This window comes from Enhydra lutris, unplaced genomic scaffold (assembly GCF_002288905.1).
Source record: "Enhydra lutris kenyoni isolate GAN:26980312 unplaced genomic scaffold, ASM228890v2 scaffoldscaffold34, whole genome shotgun sequence".
NCBI lineage: Eukaryota > Metazoa > Chordata > Mammalia > Carnivora > Mustelidae > Enhydra > Enhydra lutris.
Window position 1 is genome coordinate 25,811,575 of NW_019154118.1, and position 27,491 is coordinate 25,839,065.

Sequence of the window (27,491 nt, forward strand, 5' to 3'; positions counted from 1 at the left end):
CCTCTGGAGCGATGTCCCTCAGCGGAACAGACTTTTAAAAGTCCCGATTTTGTGCTCCGTTGCTCCGCCGCTTGCCGGGAGCCGGCCCCTCCCCCCGCGGTCTATGTTCCCGTCGCTTTGGATTCACTTCTCCGCCAGTCCTACCTTGCAGAAAGTGGTTGATTTTCTGTTTCTAGAGTCGCTGTTCTTCTCTTCGATCTCCCGTTGGATTTGTAGGTGTTTGCAATCTTTAAATAAGCTATCGAGCTGATCTCCCGCTACCTGAAGTTGTCTCAGCTGCTACTTCTCCGCCATCTTGACTCCTCCCCCAATCTCTGATATTTTTTATTCTGGAAAAGGCACATTCAAGTTTTCCAGGATAATTTTATTTTTTTAAGTTTATTAATTGTTATGTTTTATGTATTTTTATTTACTTTCTCTATGATTTTGCTTTTTTGTCTATTAGAGCCATGGGGTCCTGAGAGATGTGTATTAAAGTTCCCCCAAGTAATTGTATAGAGTTCCTTTATTCTTAATTTTTTAAGTACATAAGAGCTTTACTGAAATATAAATCACATACCTTACAGTTCACCCATTTAAAGTGTATGCTTTAGGGTTTATAGTATATTCATGAAGTTGTACAACCATCACTAAAGCAACTTGAGAACATATTTATCGCTCCATAAAAACCATGTATACATTAGCATTTAGTTCCTAATTGTTTTTGTTTTGTGTATTTATCTACAATGTTGATTGGCTTATGCAGGTTTGTATCTCTGAGGTCTTTATAAATTGTGATTTTGTTATGTAATGTCTCTCTTTATCCTGATTCATATTTTTTTTTATTTATTTATTTGACAGAGATCACAAGTAGGCAGAGAGAGAGAGAGAGAGAGAGAGAGGAGGAAGCAGGCTCCCTGCTGAGCAGAGAGCCCGATGTGGGGCTCGATCCCAGGACTCTGGGATCATGACCCAAGCCGAAGGCAGAGGCTTTAACCCACTGAGCCACCCAGGTGCCCCCTGATTCATATTTTTAACTTTAATTCTACCTTGTTTGATATTAATACTGCTCCTCACTTGTAGTTTCTTGGAATTCTTTGCCTACTGCCCACCTTTTATTTTTTAAATTGCTTCCTCTAAGTGACACTCCTATGGGAGAAGTGAGATTTCCTGCCCCTTTGGATGGGAGGATTTGTTTACATTTACATAAATACGTAATTTACTTGATTTTCTTTCTTCCATCTTGATTTCTGATTATTTATTTTGCATATTTTTCTGTTATTTTTTCCCTCCATTGATGAAGCTGAATCAACATGTATATATTTTTTTACCTTCGTAATTTGGAAAGTTTGCCTCTTCTTTCCCATTATTGGTTATCTTCCTTCTGCTGTTATTCAAATTAGACCCACATGTTTTCTGATTATTTTAAAACAATTTATTACTTATTTTCCTCCTAAGACTATATTTTGTCTCTACTCACCCAAATGACATTGAGAAGAAACTTTTAGAATGCTCGTACTTCCTTCCTTTCAACTACCTCTTCTATTTCCTTCCAGCTTCCCAGCCCCTGGATTTTACTGAGATGGTTTAGTTCCAGAGTATAGATAAAATGTACCCAACAGGAGTCAATAGTTTCTCTTTCCCTCTGTTTCAGTAACTTTTATTTAACATTCATATTATAAATTTACAGATAATCTGTCAGTGTCCTGTGTGTGTGTGTGTGTGTGTGTGTGTGTGTAGTGCATTTATCAATCCATCCTGATGGAAAATACTGCCTTTGCATATGTAGATTCAGGGTTTTCTACAGTTCAGGGGGACATTATCTCTATTTTTGGTTTAGTTTCATTTCTTCTTCCATCAATTTCTTTTCCTCATTCTAGATCACACTGTATTTAGACATGGTACTTTTCACGAGTTGTCCTACTAAGTCTGTGTATAGTCAACAGAGAGATCACAGACAAATACATATAATACAAGGGAATATATACTATTTTGTATATGCTTTGTTTTTGAAAGGAAAGAGTAGCAACTAATAATACTGGAATGTAATTTTATGATCTGCTTTTTTAAAAACTTAGATTAATTACATAACTTATGTATTAAAATTTTCCAAGCATATAACATTCAACACCCAATTATCTCTATTTCATCGTTTCCATATGATGTTCTAATTTTTAGATTTGGTTTCTGGGTGAAAAACATATTCAGTTTGGCTTCATCTCCATTGTGCGATGTTTCCCACTATTAAAATTTATATGTTATGCATATTTTAAAGCCTATCTTCGCATATTCTCAAAATTAAAAACTTGAGACTTAACCATCATAAATATTTTTGTCCCTAAAGCACTTAATATGCGTCTGATAATGCCTCTTCCTTTGGATATTCAAGAATTAATGTTAAATCGGTTAGAGGCTCCCCTGTTGTAATTCTTAGCAAATTCTTTAATAGCTCAAAGATATTAAAACCCTGTTTTTTAAGAATCTGAGTATATGTCCTGTTTTCTTTAAGTATATCATAAACTTTAAAACCATTAACTAATTTTAGTTCACTTAGACTTAAAAACAAATACGTGACATAAGTTGTGTTCTTTTTTGGAGGGAGACAGAGATGTCAAAGAGTCATCAAAAGGAGAATGACATGTCTCCAAAATAGTAGAAAAGGATTGTTTAACTCTTCGTAGATTAAGACCAAAATTGGTAGGATCATTCCTTGCATTATTATCCTAGCACTTTTACTTCCTCAAGGATGGAGTACTCTGAAACTACAGAGGTTTGATATCACTGCAAGAGATTCAAATGAAACTGTATTGATAGATCAGATTAAGAACAATTTTCTTTAAAATTAGAATTTGGGGGGCGCCTGGGTGGCTCAGTGGGTTAAAGCCTCTGCCTTCGGCTCAGGTCGTGATCCCAGGGTCCTGGGATCGAGCCCCACATCGGGCTCTCTGCTCAGCGGGGAGCCTGCTTCCTCCTCTCTCTCTGCCTGCCTCTCTGCCTACTTGGGATCTCTTTCTGTCAAACAAACAAACAAACAAATAAATAAATAAAAGAATTCGGGCGCTAGGATTTGTTGAGAGCCTTTCTCCTTTGTTATTGTTCAGACCTATATGTTTAATATTGACTGTTAAATAACCTCTGGGTGGCTGAGATCAGCTTCAGTCATTTCTTTGTAGATCGGCATGACACTCGAATAATAGTTTTATAGAAGTGTCCTCAAACTAGCTGACAAAAACCTTAGGGGCTAGCTAGATAAAAGCGTTGTTTCTGGACAAATGCCATATGCTATCACTTACATATGTGGCCATCTAAAAAGGCCAAACTCACAGAATGGTGGTCACCAGGGATTGGGAGATAGAGGAATTGGGGAGATGTCAGTCAAAGGGTACAAACTTCCAGTTAGAGGATGAGTAGGTTTTTGGGGACTGATTGTACAACTTTGTGATTATTGTTAACAATAATGTATTAGATACTTGAATGTCATTAAAAGAGTGGATCATAAATGTTCTCACTACAAAAAAAAGGGAATTATGTGACCTGATGAAGGTGTTAGCTAACACAACAAGGGTAATCATTTTGCAATACATAAATGTATCCAGAGACCACACTGCATGCCTGAAAGTTACACGGTGTTACGTGTCAGTTATAGCTGAGTGGAGGTGAAAAAAATTGTTTCTCTAAAAAGATAATTATCTCCTTAATATGTAATGAAATCTCTTTATAAAGTTTGGACTTGAGATGTAGTTGTGCTTCAGTTACATTATTTAGATATTAGGTTGATGAGGCCTAAATAATTAAAAAATAATTATGGGGTGTCTGCCAGTCACAGAAGCGTGTAATTGGCAGGCATTTCCCATCCTCGGTTGAACTTTATGCTGCTTAAGGATACCCCTGTTGCTTTGGTGTTTCTCTGTGTTAGTGGGGACCAGTGTCCTTGTTGGGTGGTAAGGATGGTCTCTGGACTTAAAAACCTTCCTTTATTGATGGAGCTTCCCCTGAAGGATCCAAGACCCTAGTCAGTGCTGTGTCTTTGGTGCCTTCTCTCGCTATTTACTTGGTTCTCAATGAAAGCACCATTTTCCAAGTCTAGAGGTAGATTTATTATAGTTTTTAAAAGTAAGTAATTTTAGTATCCTAGTAATATTAATTCACCTGAATACTATTTCTTTACCTGCCACCCACTCCTTAACCCCTCACACCCTGTATTCTGCCCTTTCCCCTCCACTGTTATTGCTGTCCAAGGTCCCCAAAGTGCTGACCCATCCAATTTACAGTTTTCTGTCCTTACCTTACTTGACATTGCTGTGGCATTTGATAACTGTTGACTGTTCCTTATAACTCTTCTGTTGACTTCATTGATGCATTAATTCATTCAACATCTAGCTAATATTTATTGAGCACCTACTAAAGTTCACGCAGAATGCTGGGCGTTGATCATACAACGTTGAGCAAGACATGCATTTCCCACCCCCCACCCAGAGGTTTTTCTCTTTTGACACTGTGCTTATTTCACAAGATGTAGTATTAGACAAACTTCACCTTGAGACCAACTTAGGCACCTTGAGAGAACTTGGGAAGAAATTTCTTAACATTTTTCACGTGTAAAATGAGGACAATCAAAAATACCTACCTGGTAAGAATTTTTTAAGGTGTAAAGAGATCTTTGAAAATGCTCGGGACATCGCTTAACACTCCTTTCACTGGGACTTCTCTAATTCCTATAATCTTTTAAAGACACTGCAGCCTCCCTCTGGGTGGTGTCTTTGACTCTGGTCTTGGCTCCCTTCAGTCCAGCCTCTACATTGCTCATCAGGTAACAACTCATCCCCTTACTCCTGTTCCCTGGATATTACCCACTTACTGTTTGCCCTTCCCTGATCACGCTGGGCTCTTCCATTTCTCTCGCTCATCTGTATTCCATTAGTGTCCATCCATTAATGTGATTGTTCCCTCATTACTGGGTTTTCGAACACCTGCTTTTTCTTCAAGTCTCCATCAGACATTATCTCTCACAGGAGAGAGTCAGACATTCTTGTCTGCATACTTTCATAGTATTCCCATGTGCCTCTGTTACAGCCTACCCCCACTGTGATTTAATTATCTGTAGAGTCTCATATCAGAAAAGAATGTGTCTAGTCGTCTAGGTATCCTTAAACGTGACACATTGGAGATTTAAAAGCTTGATTAAATTTTCAAACAAACACTGAGAGGCAAGCTTAGTTTCTATGAATGAAGTCTTAGTGTCTGTGTGCCAGACATTATGTTAGTGATGGGTATGCAGACAGAAAGGGGATGATGTCCTTGTCCTTAAGAGGTGCACAGTGTGAAGTCAGACGGAGAGCAGATGAGGGACAAAAGATTCATATCATCAGTGAATAGATTATTTCCAGCTAAAGGATGTCACGTTCAGGCTTTTCATTTTTCTAAAGAGGTGGATTAACAGTAATTTACAATTCTAACTTCTAACTTTCTTGTTCATGAAAGCAGATTTTTTGGTAAGTTTTGCCCCTAGAGGAATGTATTCTTATAGACCCAAATGTCAGGCTGTCATAGCATTTTCTGGTGGGAGAAGATGAGCATTGTCTATATGTGTCAAGTGAATTACTGTAAGGAGGATATTTGCAAGGTTTGAAATGTAAGTTCTGGCTATTGATTTATAGGACGTTTGCAAGAGTAACAGCGATCATTTGCTAGATTTCCATGTTTCCAACTGGAAGAAGTTTTTTCTTTTATGATCTTGTACAGTTTCATAATTGTGAGAACAAAATTCTTTGTTAGTTAATCAAGGATTGTGATTTTATAGAATCGCCACATATAGGATTTGAGTGTAATATTCAATATATTTCAGCTTCTTTTTATTGATTCAAGTCTCTCTAGCATCCTCCTAGGTCTTGGTGTCATCACAGAAGAATTAACAACCCTGTACAGAAGTGCTTTGTAAGACAGTGAGGATTTCTAGCTGGTGGAATGCTGTACTCAGAGTAGTTTTTACTTTGTGCCCCTGGTGGATTTACTTGTTATTTTCTGGATGATTTGGGGGGATTCTGGCATTGGAAATAGAACATAAGCTTACCGTATTACGTATGTATGTGTATATATATATATATATATCCTTTAATAACTCTGAAGACATTTTCAGTGTTATGAAAAAAGCAAGTTAGAAGAATTTCTCTTTTCCTTTTCTGTGCATAAAGACCCTGAATCCTTTGAAGATCGAACTCTTCAAAGAATAGAAGCAATCCAAGAAATATTTTTAGTGGCACATGGGATTCTGTAGTTCATCAAGTATAGTCAGCTTATAGGAATTTTTATTTGTTTGGAATTTAGTTTTAATTAGACTTTGGTAAGGAAAAAACTTAATAGCAACCAAGAACATAGTCTTTTGAAGAGCTATCCATTTAATTTGTATTAGAACTTTTTAGTTATGCAGTGATGGTGATAACAGGATTTGGCATAGGAAGATACTTTTGGAAGGAATTTTCAGACAGTCATCAAACCAAGAGAGCATGGTTTTAGAAGCCTAGAGAGAAGGGTGGCTTAGGATGATGAGATGATCAGTAGAGTCAAATTAAAAGAAAAATAACAAATAAGGTAAACTAAGGTAGGGATTGAACAGCATGTATTGGCTGAAGCATTTGTAAAAGTAGATTCATCAGAGCAGTTGGAACAGAAGCCAAATTGCAGTGAGAGTCAGCCACCTGGCTTTTTTCCTTCTACACTGGAGGACTGGACAGAGGAACCCTATTATTATCAGTCTGGGCTGGCATTACTGTTAGGGAACTCAGCACAGCTGAAGGGCAGTCTTGTACCATGACCACATAGGATGTGTGGTTGTATTTTTATCCCAACGGGTGACTTTCTCAGCTGGACTTGCATGTCAGATCTATGAAACCAAAACTTAATGTGAAATTCTTCTTAATAAAAGAACTCTTTCTTACTTAGATTTTCTACTGCTTTCATTTCACATTGCTTTTAAGAACTTTTTTGTCAAACTGACGTCTTCACTTGGCTATCACAATGTTTATACTCTGTAGTACTCTCTCAAAAAATATTTGATGTGTTTGACTATTTTTCAAGGGTTATTGTTGACTGATTTGTCCCTCATTTCTGTGGGGAGAACCCCTAGAAATGACAAAGGTAGGAACAGCAAACCAAGCCATAGGCAACCCAGACTGCTCTGCACTTGAACGGGACACTAGCAAGGTGACCTGTGTCTTTTCCCAATCCTGCCCTAGCTTCAGGACCTCCTCATAAGATGCAGTAGACGAGGCAAGAAATATGAATATGTGAACTTAGATGTACTGATTTCAGCCAACGTCAGAGGAGAAGCCGTAGCATGACTCCATATGGAGGATTCCTTTGCCTACACACTCAACTCTCGTATATGCGTTGTAGACTTCCTCTTGGGGTCATAAATTCCCTTCATCTTTTTTCTTCAGATCATCCTTAAGGGTGGATCACATGTGACTGGTTCTAATTTCTGCATGATGCATTGTGTGTGTATGTGTGTGTGTGTGTATTTTTTGTTATAATTCCATTGCTATAACATAGAGTTCCTTTGGCCATGACATGTGGAAGTATGAACTGAGAAAACAAAAGCTCTTAACTCTTCCTGGGGAGATTACCGCTCTCCTCTTGGCTACTCTCATTTTTACGGGTGGAAGAATGCAAGTCAACCCACAGGCCTGCCGTTTTTAGTTCCTTGTTGGGTCTCTCTCACCGGGGCCCGACTTAATTCCTTCTCTTGACACTGGACAATCTGATGCCTTTCCCCACTCAGGTACCTTAAATTCCCTCTCTGAATGATATATTCTACTTAACAAATGAACTTTGATAAGCAAGATAGTAATAGCGCATGGGCACAATAGAGAAAGTGTTCTAGTTGCTTCTGAAAAGTTGCTTTAACGAAGACAGAGATCGTTAAGATGGTCTTATTCGTGCCAGTTATAGCAAATGCACCACGGTATTGGGAAGAAGAGTGAGCGGCTTGATGAGCAATGTGTGGACAGTTTGTGCTGGAGGGGCGGAGGGGAGGGACGCGTGAGTTGGCAGAGCACGGAGGATTTCTAGAGCAAAAAAACTACTTTGTCTGATGCTCTCATGGTAGACACGGATCATGACACATTTGTCCAAACCCAAGGGTATGCACCACCAAGAGTGAACCCTAATGTAAACTCCGGACTCTGGGAGATGATACTGTGTCACTGTAGATTCACGGATGGTAACAAAGGTACCACAGGGGCCTAGGACCGATAGTGGGGGGAGGGGAAGTTGTGTGTGTGCAGAGAGGGCTCTCTGGAAAATATCCATACTTTTTTGCTCAGATTTGCTGTGAATCCAAAACTGCTCTAAAAAGATGAGACTATTGAAAAATGAACAAAAATACTCCGAAGTTTATGCTCCTTTACATCTTAGAAGCCTCCAGAAGATGAATTGAAATTTACTTTCTCTGATTCAAACTGAAGTCATCTCTTTGGGAATATGTGGGCCCAAGGGCAATACTTCTCTTGCCTCACTCACTCGTTATCTCCTTGCCTCACTCACTCATTATGATAAGCATTAAAAAAGCTATAAATTTGATTATTCTCTTCGACTTCCCTAACATTGCCTTCCCGTTTACCTCCAGGTTTGAAGTTTGAGGAAATCCAAGAGAGATTTGGCGAGGAGTTCTTCACTATATGCTTTGATGAGAATGAGCGAGTCCTTCGAGCTGTGGGCGGGACCTTGCAGGATTTCTTTAACGGCTTTGACGCCTTGTTGGAACACATTAGAACTTCTTTCGGAAAACAGGCCACGCTGGAGTCGCCGTCGTTCCTGTGCAGGGAGCTCCCCGACAGTGCCCTGATGCTGCACTATTTCCACCCCCACCACACCGTGGGGTTCGCGATGCTGGGGATGATCAAGGCCGCAGCCAAGAAGATCTACCGGCTGGACGTGGCCGTGGAGCGGGTGGCCGCTGAGAAGCTGGGCTCCGACGCTTCGACGCCCGGCAACTGCAGCTGTCTTACCTTCCTTATCAAAGAACGGGAAAACACCAACGTCCCGAAGAACCTTCCCCAGGGTTCCTCCCACGTGCCCGCGGACCTCAGAATCAGCATCAGCACCTTCTGCAGAGCTTTCCCGTTCCACCTGATGTTTGACCCGCACATGTCCGTCCTCCAGCTGGGGGAAGGCCTGCGGAAACAGCTGCGGTGCGACACTCATAAAATGCTCCAGTTCCAGGACTGCTTCGAGATCGTGTCCCCACGGGTGCAGGCCGCCTTCGACAGGGTCCTGCTGCGCCTGTCCACCCCCTTCGTGATCAGAACCAAGCCCGAGGCTTGCGGCACTGAGAACAAAGATAAGGTAAGTGGCCACGGGCTGGAGCTGGGCGATGGGAGCTGGAAGAGTGCGTAATTATTCCAGTAAATTACATGCTGGCTGGCTGTCCTGCTAATTATTTAGGCAAGAGAGCTTAAAGTGCCATTTCGGAAGTCACTAGTGGCTGGATATATGTAGAAAGGTTTGGCCTTCTTCCCAGCCATTTTGCATAGTGTCTGCCTCTTCCATTAATTTATTTCTGCATATAAAAAGAAGACACTTATTAATGCCAGCCATAGTAATTACAGAAATGATAGGACTCCCTAAAACCTGGTACTGTAAGCCCATGACTAATTCACCGATTTCGAAGTCAACCTAAAAAGACAGATGGTAAAACCAAATCCCACATCCTGGGTCCTGCTTGTCTTCTCCTAAAAGAAATGGGGGTGAAAAGCTAGCTCCACTTCGAATGTGCTCTGCTTGAAATTTCATAATCGCGGAACATCTGGTTTATATCCTATTTTTGGCTCAGTTTGCCAAAGAATGGATTTTCTAAAAGTTGGGAAACTAAGGGACGATCTCAAGCCTTCTTTTCTAAGTAGAGTTTAGTATTGAAACAGAGACTCCCTCAGAACATGACCGCTATGTGGAGAACACGGTGACCACTAAACTATTGCGAATTTCTTGGAAGCCCCTTTTTGGAAAGTCTGGGTTATAAAGTATAAAGAAACGAAAAGCTAAAAGGTGAATTTTAAATCCATTTACACAAATGTGTTCCCTCAGGTGAATTTTTTTTTAGGAGAAGTCAGCATTAAAATAATGAAATGTAAAGCAAAGTTAATCATTACTCTTTGAAATATAATAGTAAACAATAAAGATGCTACTGTTCTGGAGTAGATGCATGCATGTATGTGAGTTCCGCTTTCTGTGGAGCCGGTCAGTATTTTGTATTGAGGACAGTAAAGCTCCTGTAGGTGATTCAGCTTCTTCCCAAGCATTCTGGGGGAAATCGTTGGCTTTTGGAAATGAACAGGCTGGTTTGGGCTAAAAGGAAGAGTTGTAGAGATGATTAAAATGAATATTAAAATGAATGAATGAAAAATCCCATTTCCTGGAACACCTACCATCCGAAGTAAACCAGGGAAAAGCCTCCTGGAAGCAGACCCAAGACATTTCTGAGGATTTTATATAGCATTCGTGTTACAACTGATTTTTATCATTTTGAAATTCAGTGGAAAAATTTTCAACAAAATGCTTGCGAGCTAGGAACAATGCCCATTTCTTCAGGGTGATCGGGTCCTGTGATTTCTCATTTTTCATCATTTATGTTCAGTGATTTCAGAACATCTGCAGATAAACCTGAAATTCCAGCTAGGCACATTTGGATATTTTAGTCTGAATGAATTGTTATTTTTTCTATGTGATGACACAAGTTTTAAATCACATGTGCGTATTTTTCTATATATTTACATGTTCAGCGATTGCTACCCACTTTTGAAGCTGTTTAGAAAAGAGGAAAGCTGTTAAAGGTGTGTTTTTGCCCATAGTTGCAGTTGATTTAAAAGGGGAACTATTCTGTCTTGTAATTTAGAGAATATTAAAGCTGTCTGTTCTGTTTTACAGAAATGAAGTGTTTGGTTAGAAGGGTTTGAGCAGTTTTGGCCTTTGAAGTTGAAGTTAATATTTTTGAAAATGTGCCTGAGGTGGATGGTATTATTACCCATGTTAATTGCTCTGTATATTTTGTAGAGTTGAGAAAAATTAATTCAGCTTAAAGGGATGGTTTCAGATTTCCCCCCTACATTTCATCTGGCATGTATTTCTGTTTAATTTGTATACCAGGGTAAGGAATCGGCATCATGAAATGATGACTCAAATGTCAAGGCCCCCTGCCAGTTCCAATAATAAGGCACAGTTCTTCTCATTGAGAAGGTGCAGTTATAAGTTAAACATGGCTGTGGCAGTTTAAAAAGAAAGCAAAAGGCTGGGGTTTTAGTTGGAATGAAGATGGTAGTCCTCTCATCCCTGTTTCCGTTTCTGTCCATTCACCTGGCTTCGCCACGTGGGACATTTGGGAAGCCGTTGTTGGCCCAAACTGGAGCTGTGGTCCATAAAGTTAGGGCACAGAGTCTTAGGCAGATGAGAAACGTTTTTCAATTACTATTTCCAAATCCCAGATTTGCATTTTCTGAACACATGGAAAGAGGAAAGAGAATCAAGGTTAAAAGTTATGGGTCTGTTGATAAATTTGACCTTGATATTCATTACTTTCCACAAGAGCGCTTGTTAATAAGTAACTCCATGTTGTCTGAAGCTTTTAACTGTTGACTGGGCCTTGATAAGAAAGGGCAATTTTTTAAATGATTTAGGATATTCCTTGGTCTAACAATGAAGGCTTTCAACATAATTTAACTATTTTGGCTATGGCCTTAATACCAATGAACCACCACTCCTGCAGTCAAAAAAACCCTCAAAAAAACACAATACCCACACCCCCAAAAAATGAAAACCTAGAAGCTACTCATGCAGTTGAGTGGCAGTAATTCATTTGCAGAATGAACTGTAAAGTTTTGCTAAACCACGATCTTCGCCGGTCTTTGCCATCAGTCGTTGGTTAACTATAGACTGGAGGTAGAACACGCTTGTGAGCAATTTGGTGATACGGGAATGAAACAGAAAGCCAGCATCCTGGTTCCAGAGGATTTGCATCTTGATTGTGCACTGATGAGTTACAAAGTCAGAACGGTTGGTTACCAGAAGGGAGAATGTCACTGAGAGACATCTGATGCAGTCATCAGTGGCAGGCTCCAACTCAACGGAGTTGTGAGATCAGGAGGGACTCTTCCAGATGGACCGGCCGAGCTTTGGATCCCATCATTTGGCTCCCTGTGTGCCTTCTAAGCCATCACCCAGGCCTTCCATCATCTTCTCTCTCTCTTTTCTTGTCCTCCCACATGGCATGGCTGTGTTTTTATCTTTCCTTAAAGCTCAACTTCTTTTCATCATCTTCCCTTATCAGATGTGAAGCATTACAGATGAATGAATTTGTTCATTATTAAAAAAAAGTACAGATGCAGCATTGGGAATTAATGGTGTATTGTTGATCTATTTTAAGATTTTTTTTTTTTTTTTTTTTAATTGAGAGAGAGAGGGAGCATGAGAGGGGAGAGGGTCTCCGCTGAGCAGGGAGCCCGATGCGGGACTCGATCCTGGGACTCCAGGATCATGACCTGAGCTGAAAGCCATTGCTTAACCAACTGAGCCACCCCGGCGCCCTGTCAATCTACTTTAATTTGTGCCGTGCCTCATTAGGTCATTCAGATCTCACCATTGTTCTGAAAATTTGGAAGTTTGTTACCTAAATCTTTCGAGGCATCATGGTGCATTTAAGAAGAAATTTGTTGGAGTCCAAAGTGCAGTTTGAGGGTTCCCGTCTAGTCCTGTAAGTCAAATATTGACATAGATTCCAAAGCCTGGTTGTGCGGAGGAGGCTGTGTTTGTAAATAGGGCTGTTAGAAACTGGAGGAATGGCACCGAGCCTCCTTCTCTGCTTTGTAAGGTGACAGTGTGTGAGGGGAGTGGCAGCAGCCTGAGGGAGGGGCGTCTCTACACCCGCGGTTTTAGCAAGTCCCTATAATCTGAGCCTCAGATGAATACATCTGGAAATTAAGGAACCTAGATGAATAATTACTATTTTTACCCCTTTACAAGTTATCTTGAACATGTGTAAATTTATAGGAAGTCATTGGGTCATGAAACGTCATCATCCCTTTGATTGAATGAATTCAGGTACATTTCAAAGAGAAGCAGAGGGGAGTCTGACTTCTCAAACATGAAGACCTCATCCTATTATCAGGACTAGGTTAAAGTAATTCTCTGACAGCTGAGGCTGCCTCCCTCACACACTTATTTGTGAGGTCCATGTCACATTTTTCTCTCTTCAGCCCCAGCGTGGGTCACTGAATATTTGTTGATCATTACTTCTGCCATTATTGTCGTTCTGCACCCTTGCAGCCTTGGTCCTGTCTGTTCTCTGCACTCACTGCCTTAGAGGAGAAACCCCTGACATCAGTAGCTTTAATGATTTTAGAGAAATAGCAAGCCTACCTCGTAGCATCTCCCTAAAATACAACTTGGGGATCTGCTTCTTTATAGACTGTTAATTATTTTACAATCACTGGTCTCCTTTTCAGATTCACTAAAGTTTGGAATCAAGTTTTTATTACCTGTGGTGGTGCCAGTGGGTTCCAAAGTAAAATGGGCAGGTTCGCCTGGGTGCAAACTGGAATAGCAGCAGGTTTGAGAAACAATAAACAACATGAGTTCTTTTGACATTTTTTTCTTAGTAGCAACGCTTCAGAGAACTTTAATAACGTTGTGGAGGGAGTCCAGCTTCTGAAGCGCATCAGCCCTACAATGGTGCCATGGCCTTGTTACTCCTCTTACCTTTGTTCTCAGGGTGGGAACTGGGGAAAGGCATTAACCACAACACATTTCTTTGGCAATCCCTAGAAATAGTGTCATATTTGTCTTACTAATTAGAAGCTACAAAACAAATGCTCGGAAATCGTTTCAAAGAATAAAGGAGGAATTAACCTCTGATTTTCTGTGGTCAGCTCAGGTTCCGAACTAGTCCTTTCTCTTTCCTGGACACGGCCCATCTTCTGACACTGTGATTGAAACACTGAAATGTTTTTTGAATCTTACCATACCATAATGACACCATTGAAAGACAGAGGTCACCTGGCTGTCAAAAGTACATATTTGAGGGGCGCCTGGGTGGCTCAGTGGGTTAAAGCCTCTGCCTTCGGCTCAGGTCATGATCTCACGATCCTGGGATCAAGCCCCGCATTGGGCTCTCTGCTCAGCGGGGAGCCTGCTTCCCCCTCTCTCTCTGCCGGCCTCTCTGCCTACTTGTGATCTCTGTCTGTCAAATAAATAAATAAAATCTTTAAAAAAAAAGAATACATATTTGACTTCAATGTAAACTTAATTTGGGAAAAGGTGAGTGTTTCTCCTCTTTTCATGTCAAAACATTCTGCTACAGAATTTCAAATATCGAACAATAATTTTCATGATGAACAAAATGCCGTTGGGACTTTCTCTATAAATTAGCATTAGAGAACATAGACGTAAGTTCATGGAGAATTATCTGGAGTTTGCTTTGCTTTTGTAATTACAATTCAGATCTTTACTTTTTGTTTGTTTGCTTATTTATTTTTCTCTGGAATTGCTCCCTGACCATAAGCTGCCTTTTCAAGTAGGTTGGACAAATTCAGATTCTGAGGCAGGTGTTGCTGAAGTTCATCCTGGTTCTTATAGTTTAAAAAAATACCTATAATGTTAAAATCCCTATACAGTGCTTGGTTACCGTATAGTTACTGAATTCTGTGTAGTCAGAGGACAAGGTCGATGTTACCTGGTGAATTATATATTCCCTGTAGAGATCTTCATGCTTCAAGTGCCCTTTTTACGTGTTTTTATTTTTGTTATCAGGAAAGATTGCACCCTTGAACTTACAAAGGAGCTGCCTTGTACCGTAGATCAGACATTGCTGAGTTCTAGTATGGTATCTTCTGGGTGGGGAGGCCTGGCCCCTTTAGGCACAAATTGTTCAGAATCTTTAATTGCTCCTTTGCTTTTTAACTTAGAATCATTTCATTTTAGCTGATATCTTTCAGTCTCAGGAAATTAAAAGCTGAAAAGCTGTTTTGAATTCATTGCTTGCCTCCTCATTTTTAATGCGCTCTCTTGATTCACACGCATGTTTTTCATAAGTCTACAGTGCAGTGATGTTTAGTAAAGGTATGTAATGGTGCAACTCTCACAGTACGGTCTTAGAACATTTTATCACCCTCCAGAGTTTCCTGTGCCCATCTGTGCTCAGCCCTCACTTGCACTCCTGACCCTGGGCGATCACTGGTCCCTTTGCATCTCTATACATTTGTCTTTTGTAGATGTTTCTTAAAAATGTAATCACACAAATATGTCATCTTTTCTTATCTGGCATAATGTTTTTGAGGTTTATCCATGTCGTATGCATGAGTAACTGTTCCTTTTTAGTGCAGCGTTCTGGTGCACAAATGTACTGCAGTTCTGCTTTGTTTTTTAACCCACTCACCAGTGGATGGACACTCGGTTGTTTTCAGATTTGGGCTGGTAGGAATAATGTTGCTATGAACATGTGCATGGGAGTGTTTCTGTTGGATACATTTCCATTTCTCCTAGACCGATTCCTAACAGAGGGATTGCTGTGTCATGCTAAGTTTAACTTTTTAAAGGAATTGCCCCACTGTCGGACAAAGAGGTTTTGCCATTTCGCATCTGACCAACGTAGGCGGGTTCAAGTTTCTTTCTTTTTTTTTTTTTTAATTTATTTATTCGACAGAGAGAGAGATCACAAGCGGACAGAGAGACAGGCAGGTGGGGGGGGGGAAGCAGGCTCCCCACCAAGCAGAGAGCCTGATGTGGGGCTCGATCCCGGGACCCTGGGATCATGACCTGAGCTGAAGGCAGAGCCTTTAACCCACTGAGCCACCCAGGTGCCCCGGGTTCAAGTTTCTTCACATTCTCATCAACACAGGGTATTGGTGCGCTTCTGGACCATGACCATCCTGGTAAATGTGAAGTAGAATCTTGGGTTTTAATTTACCTTTGCCCGTGACTAATGCTGTCTGTGAAGCATCTTTTCCTGTGCATATTAGCCATTGGTATAATTTCTTTGATTAAATGTCTAATCAAATGTTTTGCCTATCTCTGTGTTGTTTGTCTTCCTATTGTATTTTTTTTAATCTATACATTCTGGATATTATGTTGACTTCAAAAGTAACTGTCTTTTGAAGCACAAAGGTGTTGTGATGGTACTATTATTTGCTTTTGATCTGATAGCTAACAAGTCTTAGTCTAACTCAAGGCCATAGAGATTTTCCCCTTTGTTTTCTTCTAGATAGTTTATAATTTTAACTCTTACATTTAGATTTGTGATTCACTTTGAGGCATGCTTTGTGTATACCACGAGGGTCCAAGTTTTTGTTTTTATTTTTTAATTTTTTTGCACATGGACATCTAGTTGTCCCAGCAGTTTTTGAGAAAAATGTTTTCACCATTGAATTGGCTTTGCAACCTTGTCAAAAATCAATTGTGACCATACATTTTTTTCTAGCCTTTCTGTTTGTCTCCATTTTTAAAAAAAAACCTAACTGTATGGTGATAACACAGTGTTTTTTTGTTTTTTTGTTTTTTTTTGAGGATTTTATTTATTTATTTGGCAGACAGAGATCACAAGTAGGCAGAGAGGCAGGCAGAGAGAGGGGGGGAAGTAGGCTCCCTGCTGAGCAGAGAGCCCAATGTGGGGCTCTATCCCAGGACCCTGGACCATGACCTGAGCTGAAGGCAGAGGCTTTAACCCACTGAGCCACCTAGGTGCCCTGATAACACAGTGTTGTGATTACTGTATCTAAATAGATCTTGCAGTTGGGTATTTTAAGTCTTTCGAGTTTGCTCTTTTTCAAAGTTGTGTTGGCTATTCTTGGTCCTTTGTGTTTCCATGTAAATTTTAGGGTACACATGTCAATTTCTAAAACAGCTTCTAGGATTTTGATAGCGATTGCCCCAAATCTGTAGGTTCATTTAGAAAAAATAGCTGTCTTAAAATTACTGAGTCTTCCATTCCATGAAGATATCTCTCTCACTTAATTTAGATCTTCTTTAATTTTTGTCAGCAAAGTTTTGTTTTGTTTTGTTTTTTTAAAGATTTATTCTAGAGAGAGTGTGTGCAAGTCAGTGCGGGGAGGGACAGAGGGAGAGGGAGAGAGAGGATGCTCAGGAAGGCTCCCTGCTGAGGGAGGAGCCCATTGTGGGGCTCAATCCCAGAACACTGAGATCATGACCTGGGCCAAGATCTGGAATCAGAGGCTTAACTAAGCTGCTAGGGGCCCCGGTCAACACAGGTTTTCTAGTTTGCAGTGTACAAGTCTTGCACTTTTTTGTTTTGTTTTGTTTTGTTTTCTTTCTTGATATAACACAGAGAAAGTTATAAAATTGTATTTTTATTAATATATAGAAATAGAAATTATTTTTGTATATTGATCTTGAGTCCTGTGGCCTTGCTAAACTCATATTAGAGTAGTTTAATATTATAGATTAGAAGAAATGTTATTTTTTGGACGGTAGATTCTTTAGGACTTTTTACATAGGAGGCTGTGTAGTCTGAGAATTAAGATAATTGTCCTTTTAACTTTTAAATTTATCTTTGTCTCCCTGCTTCCTGGTGTCCCTTCCTTCCCCCTCCCTCTCCACCTCTCCTTCCTATTACACTGGCTAGAAGCTTCAGTCTGGTGTTGAATAGAAGTGGTGATAGTGGATATCCTTGCCTTTTTCTGAACTTAGAAAAGCATTCAGTCTTTTATTTATTTATTTATTTATTTATTTATTTATTTATTTGACAGAGAGAGACACACACAGAGAGGGAACACAAGCAGGGGGAGTGGGAGAGGGAGAAGCAGGCTTCCCGCTGAGCAGGGAGCCCGATGTGTGGTTCCATCCCAGGACCCTGGGACCATGAGCTGAGCCCAAGGCAGACGCTTAATGACTGAGCCCCCCAGGCACCCTATTCAGTCTTTACCATAGATGTGTTAGCTGTAGATTATGTATGTTCTTTTTTTTTTTTTTTTGAAGATTTTATTTATTTATTTGACACAGACAGAGATCACAAGGAGGCAGAGAGGCAGGCAGAGAGAGGGGGAAGCAGGCTCCCTGCTGAGTAGAGAGCCCAATGCGGGGCTCAATCCCAGGACCCTGAGATCATGACCTGAGCTGAAGGCAGAGGCTTAACCCACTGAGCCACCCAGGCGCCCAGTTATAAATATGTTCTTAATCAGGTTGAGCAAATTTCTTTCTGTTCCTAGTTTGTTGAGACTTTTGATCATGAGTAGGTTTTAGATTGTGTCTAGTCTATTTTCTCTATCTTTTGAAATGGTCTTATGGCTTTGCCCTTAATTCTTTTAATAGGACATATGATATTAACAATTTCCAGATGTTGAATTAAAAATAAAATCTTGGGATAAATCCCCCTTGGTCATGTTTACATGTTATAAACCTTTTTATATGTTGCTGAATTGGGGTTGCTAATATTTTGTTAAGGATCTTTGCATCTTTGTTCATGAGAGCTATTGGTATATAGACTTTTTCATTTCTTTTAAAAATTTTTCCTGTGCCCATATGGGAATGCTGCTGCTGCACTTGAACCATAAGGCCAATAGCGCCTTTGGATTTCCCTTTTTTCTCTGAGCAGCAACTGAGTTAGGGGGCTGGTAGAGGACTCCAAGATCATTAGACAAACATTACTAGCGTGTCAGTGTTGTTACATCCACACCACAGGATACGTCCCCTAAGAGAACACACAACAGTTGTCACAGTAAACTTGACCCTGTATTCATCAAAGGAGGACCCCAGAGCCTGCTGATCTTGCTGTCGCTTGTGTGGTAGGAAGATAGCTTGGGTGGTGCGGATAACGGCTGTCTTCCTGAAGGTAGCGGAGGCCTGGCAACACAATACACTGGATTGTCTTTCGTCCTTTAGACACATTCGTCTCTACTCCTCAAGGATTCTGAGACTTGTTGTTACTGAGTTCCACAACAGCAATCACAGCCCATTTCCTGATTGCGGTAGCAACTTGTAAGTCGTTCTTTAAGCTATGTTGTCTTTCTTTTTTTCAAGTGGATTTTTTTTTTCAAGTGGATTTTATGACACTGTATAATTATTTTGATTCTGATTGGAAGAGTTAGCTTTACACGTGTCTTGGTTGGGCCTCTTCCTTGAGCAAGCGCAGAATGGGTGCTGAGAGGCAGTATTGTGTGTGATTAAGATTGGAGGCTCCAGGACAGAACTTCCCAAGTTCAAACACTGTCTCTGTCATTTACCAGCTGGATGACCTTGAGCAATTTAACTTTTAAAAAAACTTGTGTATCTTGCCAGCCTCATGGCCCTGGCTGGTGGGCCTTTCTTGTCCCCTCTCATTTTCTTTGCAACAACTATCACATTCTTCTGATGTTTACAAATAACTTTACCACTTGTTTCCATTTTACCAACAAACTTACTTAACGTTTCCTTGGTGGTTTTCTGTATCTTTAAATCTTGGTTTTGATGTAGTATATATTGGCTAATTGAATTAAGAAAAATTGTGGTTTTAATTAAGCCCTACTCTCGTTCTTAAATTTGTTATTCATTCTTAATGTGGTTTAATATTTAAATGTGTGTGTGTGTGTGTGTGTGTTTGTTTATGCAAATCGCTCAAACCATACTGGGATACTGAAAGATATTAAATGCCTTGTGTGAAAATATTCATCAGAAGGTTGTGGAAACTGCCTTCAAATATTTGAAGAGCTATCAAATAGAAGAAGGATACTATTTATTCTGCTTTATTTCAGAAGGGAAAATGAGGATTGAATTGTAGGTGATAAGGGAGTAGATTTGGTTTAGGATTAAGTGGAACCTTTCCAACAATTAGATATATTTAAAGCAAAGTGAGTTGCCTTGTGAGATAGTCAGCTCTGCAGTGCTTGGGAGTTCCAAAATATCTTAAATGACAACCTCTTAGAGATATTTTATTTCAGATTCAGAGAAGGCACCCCAAGATCTTCATAGGTAAATAATACCATATTATTTTTATTTTTATTTATTTTTTAAGATTTTATTTATTTATTTGACAGAGAGAAAGATCACAAGTAGGCAGAGAGGCAGTCAGGGGGGGTGGGAAGCAGGCTCCCTGCTGAGCAGAGAGCCTGATGTGGGGCTCGATCCCAGGACCCTGAGATCATGACCTGAGCCGAAGGCAGAGGCTTAACCCATTGTGTCACCCAGGCGCCCCCCATATTATTTTTATAATAAAATTTTATTTTTTAGGAAGTGAGAGTAGTACCTGTCTTTTTCTTTTTGTCTATCAGTCACATCAGCTGACATTTACTGTGCTTACCACTCGACAGGTAGCACTGTGCTCAGTTTTATGTTTTTATTTATTTATTTATTTTTTTGTCTGAGTATAGTCAACACACAATATTACATTAGTTTCGGGTGTACAGTGTGATGATATGACAAGCTTGTACATGACCCTAGCTCATTAAAAGGGCAGCTGCCATTACACTGGACACTGCATCCCCCCTCCCATCCACTCGATTTGCCTTCTCCTCTCCCCTCTGGCAACCTATAGTCTATTCTCAGGGTTTACGTGTCTGTTTTTGCTTTATGTTTGTTGATGCGTTTATTTTTGCTTCTTGAGATCCCACATATGAGAGAAATCATACCATAGTTGTCTTTCTCGGTCTTTCTCAGTCTGACTGACTTCACTTACAGGCTTTCTGTGCTGTTATGAGGATCAACTTGAATACCATTTTCTTTTCACTGTGGATATGCTTTCACCTGGAAAACTCATGACTTTGTGAGATAGACAGTTTTGCAAAAGCTGTAATTCTACTGATCAGTCCTTGTTCTCTTAAAATGTAGTACGTGGTGCCCTGGAAAATTCAACTCACTAATATATCTTTGACATGCCCCTTTGTTTGGCAGTCAGTTTCCACTCCTCAAAATGCAATGAAAACCTGATTTCCATGACCTTTATGGATAGTAAAACGTTGTAAAAGCTGCCTTTTTCAACTTACAGGTGTACTTTGTAAGAAAGTTATTAATTTATGCTTTTTAGTATCTGTGAAGTTGAGCATTAGGCAATCTTGAAATAAGTCATTAGGAGACTTTCATAAGTTTATTGAGGCTTATTTGTTAGAAAATAACAATTTTCAATTTCTAGTTTGTTGGTGGTTAAAGACTGATTTTTATTAGGTTGGTCTGTTTCTGCGGTTCTTTTGAAAAATAAGATGGGGAACCCTTTGCTGTGTTTCACAGTGTTTCCTTGTTTTGTGAGAGAGGGAGTTGGAGTTCACCACATTGTGTTTTTCTGGAAAGAATCACAATATTTGTGTTTGAATCACATGGTTGTCTTGGTTTGTTTTTACTTTTCCTTTAAGATGGTGTGTGTATTTTTCATGGAGGTTCAGAGGAGTCAAAATCTGATCTTAGCTCCAGAGACAAGCAGATAAAAGAAAATTAATCCCTCAACTCTCTCCCTTGAAGGAGAGGTCAAGAACTGTATCTTGTCAGGATAGACTCATCTGTGGTGTTAATGATGGTGAATATCGAGAATGCTTATGTCAACACCTACAACTCCTTAAAATGATTGAGATTTCAAGTTTTGTGTCTCAAAATAAGTGAGTGAGTGAATGGAATAATATTCTGTTGATCATTGAATGCCAGCTTCAGAAATACTACCACTTATTAATTATGTCCTAGAATCTATCTCCATCTACATACACAGAGAATTACACTAGGATCTGTGGTACCTCGCATTTCCCTATTTTTCTAATTTAGAGATTACTAGAAATGCAACACATGTACCTCTAATACTAGAATTTGAGTAAACAAGTGTTAGACAATTTTATAAACATTTTTACATTGAAAGGATTGTTTGCTACTCAGATACATTTCCTAGGTAGGTTCTACATTATTCTAATCTTATGGTCTTTCTGAGACTAGTTATGACAACTGTTTTTAGTGATTTATTTACCACTCAAGTCTGCTCTGTAGTTTTTTTCCATACTATGAGTTTATTATTCTGTGAAATAATTTACATGTTATTTTATACATAGTATTTACATTTTATATAAACTCAAAAGGAAATAGTTTTGTGCAGTTAGAGCCCTTATTTGTAACCCCCCCCCATTTACAGATAGAAATAATATCTAATAAATTACTTATGGGTTCTGTTTTTGGTTTCTCTCTAATCCTTTTGATATATGTGATTATGTATTTCTTAGATTTTACATGTCTGTCAGTTTTTCCACTCATAATTAGATACTTTTTAAAAATTTTATTGTGGTAAGAACATTTAACATAAGGTGTACTCTTTAACAGATTTTTAAGTGTATGATACAATTTTTTAAATTAACATAATGTATTATTTGCTTCAGGGGTACAGGTCTGTGAGTCATCAGTCTTACACAATTCAGAGCATAGTGAATGATACAATATTCTTTTTTTTTTTAAAGATTTTTTTTAAAATTTATTTGACAGATCACAAGTAGGCAGAGAGGCAGGCAGAGAGAGGCAGGAGGAGGAGGCAGGCTCCCCGCCGAGCAGAGAGCCCGATGCGGGACTCGATCCCAGGACCCTGAGATCATGACCTGAGCCAAAGGCAGAGGCTTTAACCACTGAGCCACCCAGGCGCCCCTGATACAATATTCTTAACCACAGGGCAATCTACAGCAGACCTCGGAGAACTTAGTCCTCTTGCATTACTGAAACTTTATTCCCATGGCTCTGGGCTTTTTAAACTTGAACCCATATTACTGAATTACAGAAGAGAATGAATAATTTTGTATGAGAAAAAGGATCCCGATGTTCTATTCCTGATAAGGATCATTGGGCACTATAAAAATGTGTTTGATTTTCTTAAAGAACATTATCCTGAAGACTTTACATCTCGTTTGATCTCTTGAGCTTTCCCCAGACATTTCTCTGAAGAGAACCGCTGTCCTGCAGCGTGACCTCATGAGTGCCGCTGATGTTCAGTTTACATGGCTGCTTCTCACCACTGTCCGAGAACAATTTAAAGTAATTTAATTTAAAAAATGTGTTTTAAGAGTCTTCTTAACATCTAAATATAGAGTATATGTACATCTGCTTCGTTTCCCTTAACCACTAATTTAATAATTCCAAGGGGAAGAAATTATTAAGTGGGTCTGGTATGAAATGTTCTTTATAATTTGGACAAAGATCTGGTGTCATGTTTCCTGGAGCAAAAAATTTCTCAGAAATTTTGAAGTGCTTCTGTTACGTGCACAAAAATTGGTTTAAGTACTTTATTATTTTCCTGTTTTTATCCTAATAGTTTTTGAGTTAGAATACCTTAATTACATTTACTTTTACCTATTATAGTATCAAAGGTATGAGGATTTTGTGGGTCAACTTTGGATTATATCCCCTTCACTCCCTATCTTAACAGTAATTGCCATCAACAAAATTTATGCTTTATTTTAAAATTTTAAAATTTATTTTATTTGAGATATTCCACTCCCCAATTTGATCTGTCTCCTTTTCTGTTGTTTGTATTCAATGTTTGGGTTGGTTTTCTTGGTTTGGGATAGCTGGGTTGACTATGACACCACTTTTACAAATTGTAAATTAGAGTCAATTTTTCAAAAGCACACTTTATGATTGAGAAGAAGCCTTACAGTGTTAATAGTACAGATGCCAAAGAGTCAGTCATTAGACTAGACATTGATTTATTTATGAACTACATGTGTTGTAGTGTAGAAGGTATTTTTCTTTATGTTTAGTGTGAAATGTCAAAAATCATTTCATTTGCCTTGTCAAAAATTAGGGTAGAAAATTGTCTATTCTATTTATTTTTCCCACTAGAATTAATCAAAACATTAAAAAATCTATTTTTATTTAACTTAAAGTGAGGCCTACAACTCCTAATACCATTTACCCTTCCAGAAGTAAGGATAATTTACAGTAGGTCTCATACCTCTTGAAATAGAGTTGGCTCACAGTAGGAGAAATAAGAATGTTCTCTAAAATTCTATCACTAATGGTGCAGGCATAAAACAGGTTTTGTGTGGCAGTAATTGTGAAGGATTTTTTAAAAAAATTATTTATTGAAAGAGCAAGAGAGAGCACGAGCAGGGAGAGGGGCACAGGGAGAGAGAGAAGCAGACTCCCGACTGAGCAGGGAACCTGATGCAGGGCTCCATCCCCAGACCCTGAGATCATGACCGGAGCTGATAGCAGATGCTTAACAACTGAGCCCTCAGGCGCCCTGGTTACTGTGAAGGATTAATGAAGTTAATTGAAGTTTAAAACTAATATGAATTTCTTTAGAATTAGTGACTTCCAGTTTCTCATCCAAAATCTTACTATATTAAAAAACAAACAAAACTCAATCTTTGGGACTAAGCCTTTTGAAAACTTTCTCAGGATTTTAATGTACTTTGGGAAAAGAGCTTGTAATAGCCTGATGGATACGTCATAGTTTTTTGCTACCCTTTCGAGGCTGATGTGACATATCACATGCTCGTGACCAAGCCCTCTGCTCAACATTTTCTGTGTTGCATTCCATTTAGTTCCCGTAACAACTCTGTGACGTAGGTACTATTGCAAAGGACCATTTCATAGACAGGTAAAGTGAAGTACAGGGATGCTGAGATCCTTGTCAAGGCTCCAGAGCTAGTCCTGGGCAAAGCCAGTATTCGAACCCGAGCAGTCAGGCTCAGTGCTTCTCCTACAGTGTACGGCTCCAAATGGACTTCTTCGGTGTGGTCTGCTGGAGACTTATCAAAACAGCAGGTATTTTTTGAGCATTTACTGCAAAAGGGACTGTTTCAGGCACTTATAAAGTTCATATTCTCATACATCAACTTGGGAAATAAATATTTGTGAACATTATAATTAATACAAAAGATACAAAGAAGTTACTGACTTAATGTCAGCGTGAGCTTATCATATTTTCTTTTTTTTTTAAGATTTTATTTATTTATTTGAGAGAGAGACAGTGAGAGAGAGCATGAGTGAGGAGAAGGTCAGAGGGAGAAGCAGACTCCCCATGGAGCTGGGAGCCCGATGTGGGACTCGATCCCGGGACGCCGGGATCATGACCTGAGCCGAAGGCAGTCGTCCAACCAACTGAGCCACCCAGGCGTCCCAGCTTATCATATTTTCTTTGAGAGATGCTAACTTTTTAAATATCACATTTAAGTGATTCTTTTGATTGTCCTGTGAGCATGACTATGAATGATAACAAAGTAACCATATTGTCCTCATCATCATCATTATTATTGTTATTTTGTGGTATGAGCAAACTGTGTGTGCTGATTCAAGTTTATCTGTTATAAAATCACGTAGGAAATTCTAATACTATCTTGATGGCTTTATAGGATATCCTTAACATCTTAGGTCTACCATCCTCCTCTGTTTTATTCAGTAGAATTTTGATACATTGTTACTATCCCCATTTCATATTTTATTATTTGCTAAAATCAAAATTTAAAAAAGTCATTTCCAGTGCATCTTTTCGTTGTATGTTTTTTTAAAAAGTTCCCATAAGACCGGATTTTTCTGCCCATGATTCATGTTTTTTGACAATAGCATGTTTAGGGCAATATGAGTTTGGGCTTTCCAGAGAAGTGCTGGCATGTGAGTTCATCCGAGCCAGTCACATGTGTATAACCGGACATCACGCTTTGTCTTCCCTTCGCGTTAGAGTCAGACCTGCCAGCGTCTGTCCATCACGCCACCCCTGACAGTGAGCCCTTGTCTGGCAGACAGCAGGCACTCAGGAAATGTCTGCTAAGGGAGAGAGTGAACAATTTTGTAATTCCTTCTGTTTTGTTAAGGCCAAAGTGTGAGGATACATGTCATGGCATTTTGTAAAGTGCTGTTGAATTAGGAAGTATTATTAGATAAAAATAATTCACTCTTTAATCAATGGTCCTATTTAAACTTTCACTGTTAATGGAAAATAGACTACTTAAACAATATTTCTGTAATTTTCTTGTCATCACAATCTGCCCGGCATAAAATGAAAAGGCCAAAAAAGGATCACAAGTAAAACCCTAATAAAGGAATTTTCTGATAATGGGTCCCCATTTATAGATTATTAGTCCAATTTCAGTCATTTCTTAAAACATAAGTAATTCAGTCTTACTACTACATACTTTTTCATTATCTGTCATGTTTCCACAATGGATATTCCAAATTTTGACCTTCTTTCCCTTGTCATGTTTATCTCCCTCCTTCCCTTACCATGACGGCCTGTACCTATTTGCTCACTGTGCAGGACAAGAGCATTCAGTCAACACTTACTTCATTTCCAGCCTGTGGGAATACACATCTGGATATGACACAGTTCCAGCCCTAAGGACTCTCTTATCACTTGTTACCCATATTGCATATATTTTTTATTGTTATTGTTTGTTCCTGTGTGTTTCCCTCATTAACTTGTGAGTGTAAGAACACAGACTCTATCTTACCCACCTGTATGTCTTCAGTACCCCGCATCACCGATGGAATGAATAAACTCAAGGAGGCTTCATCCTTTATCGGGAGGGCACATGTAAAACCATTTCCTGCATAAAGCTCAGTGCAAATTCTTCCTTCTCCGTCATGTCTGAAAGAGGGTAGGTATTTGTTACCACTGTTTTATTGTGGAAGAAACAGAGGAAGAAATGATTTACCCCATGTTGTGCTGATCCCAGAATCATTTCCACGAGGAAAGCAACCTAAGCAAAGGCTAATTGTTCAGAACTGTTATAGGGTAAATACTTTTTTTGGAGTTGAATTCATGTGCTCCTGATGACCAGATTCTAACTGGAGAAAGAAATGAGCTTCTTCAGTTCAGTAACTTTACTATTCTTGAGAAGGTGCTTTATACGAGTCACCAGCTTGTGCTCAATGGGAAGGACATGTGATGAAGGAGCCGTCTGCCGCTAACAAGTCTCCGTCCTGGAGAAGGGCAGGACCAGATTCGTGGTGGCAAATACCTAGTCCATTGTGGTAGTCCTTAAGTAGAAGGGGGTGTTTGCTCTGGCTTGTCTCCTTAGTTACTGTTCGTCAGGTGCTACCATGAGCAAGGCCTTGACCTGGACACATGGTCTCATTTAATTGTCCCAATAGCCCTCTAAGGTCAAACCACTATTCCCATTTCACAGTTAAGAAAATAGATTATGTGAATATTATTTTGTGAGATTATCAAAGACTGAGTAATAGGTTCTTTTTTTTTTTTTTAAAAATTTTATTTATTTATTTGACAGACAGAGATCACAGGTAGGCAGAGAGGCAGGCAGAGAGAGAGGGAGAAGCAGGCTCCCCACTTAGCAGAGAGCGCGATGTGGGACTCAATCCCAGGATCCTGGGATCATGACCTGAGCCAAAGGCAGAGGCTTAACCCATTGAGACATCCAGGTGCCCATGGTAATAAGTTCTTAACAGAGGAATTAGAGAAGGAAATTGGGAATACAAGGAAGACATTATAATACTGCTCAAGGAAGAACCCTGAGAGATTAACTAAAAGCATATTCTTGGGGCACCTGGGGGGCTCAGTCGGTTAAACATCCAACTCTTGGCTTCGGCTCAGGTCATGATCTCAGAGTCCTGAGATAGAGTCTTGC

At 39.4% G+C, this 27,491-nt stretch overlaps 1 protein-coding gene across 1 annotated transcript in view; it reads left to right on the top strand.

The window, feature by feature from the left end:
- Positions 1-27,491, top strand: part of LOC111153821 (guanylate cyclase 1 soluble subunit alpha 2) — a 294,976-nt gene that overhangs the window by 69,499 nt on the left and 197,986 nt on the right. Inside the window, 1 exon segment of the mRNA XM_022513074.1 lies at positions 8,603-9,321. Coding sequence (XP_022368782.1) covers positions 8,603-9,321 — 719 coding nt within the window.